General features: G+C 38.2%; 1 protein-coding gene across 1 annotated transcript in view; it reads right to left on the bottom strand.

The window, feature by feature from the left end:
- Positions 1-1,763: 1,763 nt before the first annotated feature.
- GALNT15 (polypeptide N-acetylgalactosaminyltransferase 15) overlaps positions 1,764-6,000 on the bottom strand; it is a 59,310-nt gene continuing 55,073 nt past the window's right edge. The window contains exons 9-10 of the mRNA XM_063922162.1: positions 4,488-4,616; positions 1,764-2,650 (exon numbers count right to left, since the gene is read on the bottom strand). Of these exons, the coding sequence (XP_063778232.1) occupies positions 2,516-2,650; positions 4,488-4,616 (264 nt within the window). The 3' untranslated portion in view covers positions 1,764-2,515. The remainder of the gene's footprint in view (positions 2,651-4,487; positions 4,617-6,000) is intronic.

Below are 6,000 nucleotides of genomic sequence, written 5' to 3'. Positions count from 1 at the left end.
GTTGACCTGATGCATGTCAACCATATGGGGTCGACCTTATGAATGTCGATTTAGAAATTGTAGGTACGGTATTCTATACCATACCAGGCGGAAACTTGGTCAAACATTGAGGTAAGTAGTGTGAACATCTCAGTGGACACTGTGCACAACATCGTTCATGAGCAACAGGAAAGAGTGTTTACGCTGGGTTCTGCAGCTTGACACTGATTTCTTCTATGCAGAGATAGATACCTTGGTGTACTGTTGGAACAAATGCTTAGACAAGTATGGAAAAACTGAATCTGTACCAAGGCCATATAATTGTTTAAACGTATATATACACTAGTTGAATAAATGTATACAATAAGATTTTTTGCAAATATAACCCCTATCAATCTGTAACTGTTTGCTATATACGATCTGTAGTAAAGCTACTGCAGAGCCGCCGGGAGCATTCAATGGAAGCTTCGGGTAGGCACCCTGCAGCCTATGAAGCTGCCCGGAACGCCATGTTCTGGGCAGCTCTCTCTTTCACAGATTCGGCAACCCAGCCCCCTAGCATGAACATCATGTGTTTAGGGGCATGGCCATCACAGGGCACACTGCCACCCAGTTATGGCACTCCATGTATAGTATGTCCCTTCTCCACATTTTGCCATTTTTGGTGTATCGGCTATATTGAGCTGTCTGTCTATAGCAGCCTCCACCGCCACTCAAGTTACCAGCATCATTAGCTCTGGACTGCTAATTTCAAAAGCAACTCCTGCTAGTCTTTTAAGAAGTGATAAAGTTTGGTTTGTATCTGGGTAGAGGATTGTAGGACCTGGAAAAGTGGAAAGTGTTGTTAATTATACTGTATATATTGCAAATGGTTCCATATAGCACAGTGGTTTATATTTGCATAATAGATGTTAGGTGTATGATGCACATCTAACTCATAAAAAAACAAAAATACTCCGCTAAGTTGAAATTTTACTTCAAGTTTAGAGATCAAAAGTAAAAATGAATTTAGTATTTACTGCATTTATTAGATTTATTTGCATCACCAATCACTTCAGTATGGAAATGAGTATTTGCATACAAAAGGTGATCAATTATTTAACATATTTCAATATAGACAACGGTAAATAGAATTTTGGCAAATATAGTGTTATCGGGGCCATTAAGACTGCCAGGAGGCCTGGGTGTTGAAGGGTGTGTGGCCAAACATGAGAGGCATGGTCACACCTCCTCCAGGAAAAAAATGTAACAGAAATTACATTGTGCAGCACCGTGAAGTGTTGCAGCACGCTACAAACAGGGACCTCTGAAGTTAGCCAGGGCCCCTCCAACAGGCCAGGGCCCAGGAACTTAGTACCCGGTCCATTCGCCTCTTGGTGCCCCTGAGTGTTATACATTTGTACAATTATGACTACCTACATACAATGGTGTAAATTAAGTGTTGAATGCAAGACAGTTGTGCAGATGTATCTTGTGTGTTTCACACTGCGCATGCTCCTGAGCTGAGTGTACGCAAGTATGGGCAACACAGAGTCACATGCAAGTTTCTCCAATTGTGGCTTAAAAGGTGTAAATGGATGGTAACCGGCCAATATCACAGAGTTTACATTCAGAGACGTATAGACAGAGGTTCAGTCTATGCATATTTGTGCATACTGCATAGGGAGAATTACACTGGATTTCAGACTGATCTTTTGAACCAGGGATTGGGTTGGTGTCAGAGGAGCATTGATAATGATCTTGGCACTGTGCATAGTGGTGGTCCAATCATAGCACAAAACACAGCCAGTTATTTATTTATTTATGTTGACTGCTCTAAAAAAGAAATCTTTTTTACATTTATAACAATTATTATACAATTGACATATTATTCTTACTTCCAAAAGTTTTCAGTATTACATTAACAGTCTATTTTCATTATATTTACAACCTCCACTATTAATATACAAGAACAGCTTGGAGAAGAACAGACCATGGAGGCAATGTAGGAAGCTTATTACCAAATTATTTTTTGTACACACGCATATTTAGAGCTTAGACTTTACATTTCATAAATGCTGATATATTTTAGCAACCATCGGTGAACTGATGCTATTTCACATCGTTTTATAGTCAGTTTTCATATGCTCCCCTGTATAGAGATCTCTACTATCCTATCACACCCTTTTTGTGCCAAGAGATCTAACACATTACATAAAAAAAGCTTCTATTTACATTACAATAAGTATAAAACACAATTTACACAGTGCAACTATTTTGTTAAAATGTCTGAATCTAAAATAGTTTAATTTTTAAATGTACATTCTCATTTTAGTATATTTACAACCTTCACTATTAATATGCAAGGACAGCTTAGTTTCCATTTGGAGAAAGGCATGGCATGGATCCAAGGGTACCATTACATTTCTATTGGTGCTGCATGGTGCCATTGTAGATCCAAAGACTTGAGCTTCTCAAATTAAATAAATATCACTAATCTTCAAATCAAATAGTGTGTAATATTTGAGTAGCATAAATTTGGGGCTGCTTGGCTGCCTCACATTGGTATCATTTTCCACATCTGGCTTCTCTGACTATTATTACATGGTTTTAAAAACAAAAATGTGTTTCCATTCTGTGTGGTCCCAGGTTCCATGCATTTGCCTGTAGAAAGATGTAAGATCGATCCCACCTGAAATTCAGATATCACAGTAATGATTTATTTAAATGTATATAATAAAATAATTGCACTACATTAACCAATATGTTCTTACAGCTACAGTACCTTAACGTATACTGGGGATTATTTACAAAGCATCGGGTTGTAAAGCCTGGCACTTCTGATAGTGCTTATTGCCAATATTTAAAAGGACGGGTTGGGGCTGGAATCCCCGCGGCTGGAATCCCGGAGGTCAGTAGGATCCCAGCCGTCAGAATGCCAGCAGCAGGGCGAGCGCTAGGAAGCCCCTTGCGGGCGCCCTGTGCTTGCAACAGGTTCTATTCCCACTCTGTGGGTGTCATGGACACCCATGAGTGGAAATAGCCCTAGCGCAGTTGTCGCCATTCTCAGCGGTTGGGATCCCGGCATCGGTATTCCGACCGCTGGGATATTAACTACATCCCAAAAGGACAATGCTTTTACTAGCAAAACACAGCTGGTAAAAGCTTTGTCCTTTTAAATATGGGGAATAAACATGATCAGAAGGGCTGAGTTTTACAACCTGACTTTTGGTAAATACCCCCACTGTATTGCTTAGTTCATTTACTGTATGTATAATACTAAGTTTTGAATGTATTACAGCATAAAATCTTTTGTAGCATTTTGGATTATTAGTCTGAATATATGATTGAAGGGGTGAAAGGTTTCAATCTATTGATAGTATCTTACCTATTAAATGAATGTATTTTACTGTATGAGGTTGCTATGGAAACTGGCACTAATATTAATAAGTAAATACATATTATCGACAGATGAAATTTGCAGTAGTAAATGTTATTACATTTTAATCAAATCAATGTTTGCCAAGGTTTCCAAGTTTTGAGAGCTTTCAGAAGTTAAACACAAGTGGAAATGCAATTACAGTGAATGAGTCTATATAAAATGAAATCTCTAGGAATGGGCAGGCCTGTGGAAGCTATGATTTCATGTTACCTTGTAAGCCGGTCATTTAATAATAGGCTCCACAATTTACATCAATTGTCTGAGATCATTCTACTAAAACATAAAAGTGTAGCGGCTTATAAACCACTTTTATTGGTTGCTATATTGAACTTCTCAGGGTCTACAAGTCTGTAAACCTCTCACCATTACATATACTGTAAGTCTTGAGATGTGTAGCTCTACAATATTATTTAAATACAAAGCATTTGCTTAAGTCTAATGTGCAAGATTCTAAGATCCCAGTATCAACCGCTAGCGCTCCAAATAAATTATCTTACAAATGAAATACTGCAGTAAAACAATCATAGGTAATGATGACAATAAAGTTAACATTAAAAATCTATACTAATTTTACAGAGTGCAAAGATCAGCTAATAGTGCAGCGTGGGGAACTTCAGTTCTCCTGTTTGCACCTGATTTTAACTTTATATCCTGAGCATGCAGTCGAGAATAACGTTTGCATAGCATTCTGGGGCACAAAATCGGGAGTGATATATGCTGACCACCAATGCTGGGGAGCCAGGCCAGCAGCAGGGATGCAGTTCCGCACTTATAATGTAGACATGCACAGTGTCGACAATTTCAACATGTCGTTATTTTGTCAATATTATGAACATGTCAGCATATTTATCCAACACGTCACCATTCTGAATGTTAACCATTCAGAATGTCAGTGTAAAGTGACTCGGTAGAAGGGCTATTTAAGGTACCAGGAGGCTAGATGTATATGGACACATCTGTATCTACATTTAAAATATCAAACTGCATATAACTATACAAACTCAAAATTCTAGATCTATACAATGATGTTTAATATAATAAGATAACATATAAAAACAACTAATATTACTGTTTGGCATTTGCTTACCCCACTAAAATCCCATGTGGAGACATCATAGAGAGTGCAGTTTCGGAGAGCTATCTGTTCATGTTTTACATCAAGACATAGGGATTCTGTTACTTTTGATTGAATCTTCCTATTGTGATAAACAAATTGCTGCAAAATAAAATGTTTATATTAATAAAACCTAAAAATACATGTACTGTATATGCATCTACACATTTTTACACGCCTACTTTTAGATGAATATGCACAGATGCTCTATTGATTGTGTTAGTCAGTTAAACACTTTATTTGATCACAAACTGTCAAACATGCAGAATGCTGACATAAAATAACCACACATTAACTAGGCTCTAAAGTGCACCAAGAATATTTGATTATATTAACTTTTTACATTAGAGAGTAGATGAATTAAAGCTTCCATAAAGGAGATAATGTAACATTTTCTCTTTATACACTGAAGTGGTTGTGCTCGCTCAGTAGGCCAAACTGACTTCCTTTCTTTATGGCTGAATTAGTTCTACCACTAATTACCTGTTTTGTGATATCTTCATTATGATTGTTGATATTGTAAATGTCATCAATATGACTGCACCCCGTCACAGTACTGTGTTCAATGTTCAGTGGGGAAGATATATTAACCTGGAGAAGAGATAAAGAAGTGATAAAGCAGTGATAAGCACAAGGTGATAATGCACCAGCCAGTCATTACGAATTTGAAAAATGACAGGAGCTGACTGGCTGGTGCATTATCACCTTGCACTTATCACTGCTTTATCACTTCTTTATCCCTTCTCCAGGCTTAATACATCTGCCCCACTGAACTTTGAACACAGTACTGTAACGGGGTGTGGTATGGCTGACCGATGGTCTCCTGACCGCCGGTCAGCATACCGATGCCAGGATCCCGGAAGCATACTGTTGCCAGGATCCCGGCGGGGGGGGCGCGGGGGGGGGGGAATGCGGGTGCAGAAAGCCCGTTGCCGGCTCGGTAGTGAATTGTGGTGGCCACAGGTTCTATTCCCACCCTATGGACACCCACGAGTGGAAATAGTCCCTGTTGGTCGGCATGCCGAACGTAGGGATAGTGAGGGGGTGGGATTGTGGGGGAGGTCTGCTCACCGCCGGTCACATGAATACCACCCTGGGACGGGGTCCCAGTATTTGATGTTCACTATTTGCATTCAAGATGTGTCCAATTTTAAGGGAGACTTTTTTTATTTTATTTTTATGTTGTTGTTCTTTTGTATGGTTCTTCTTTTATGCCATCTATTTAACCTGTGATACTCATTTTAAAAAATAAGTTCAAACTATTTTGTATAAGTTTTAGCAATGTAGCATTTATACTAGTGCTAACATTTATCCTAATTATTTTTTTTTTATCTATCACAATATTTTAATGTATTTTAAATACCATTGATTGATATTCATAAAATAATTTCATTCAACTTTCTGTATACTTTGGTCATTCCCATTTGCTATTGCAGCTCACATTACCATGAGTATGTAAGAGGTTTGACTTATTAATTATATGGTT

This window comes from Pseudophryne corroboree, chromosome 5 (genome assembly GCF_028390025.1).
Source record: "Pseudophryne corroboree isolate aPseCor3 chromosome 5, aPseCor3.hap2, whole genome shotgun sequence".
Lineage (NCBI taxonomy): Eukaryota > Metazoa > Chordata > Amphibia > Anura > Myobatrachidae > Pseudophryne > Pseudophryne corroboree.
Note: the sequence above shows the minus strand (reverse complement) of the source record. Positions and strands in the feature narration are given on the sequence as shown.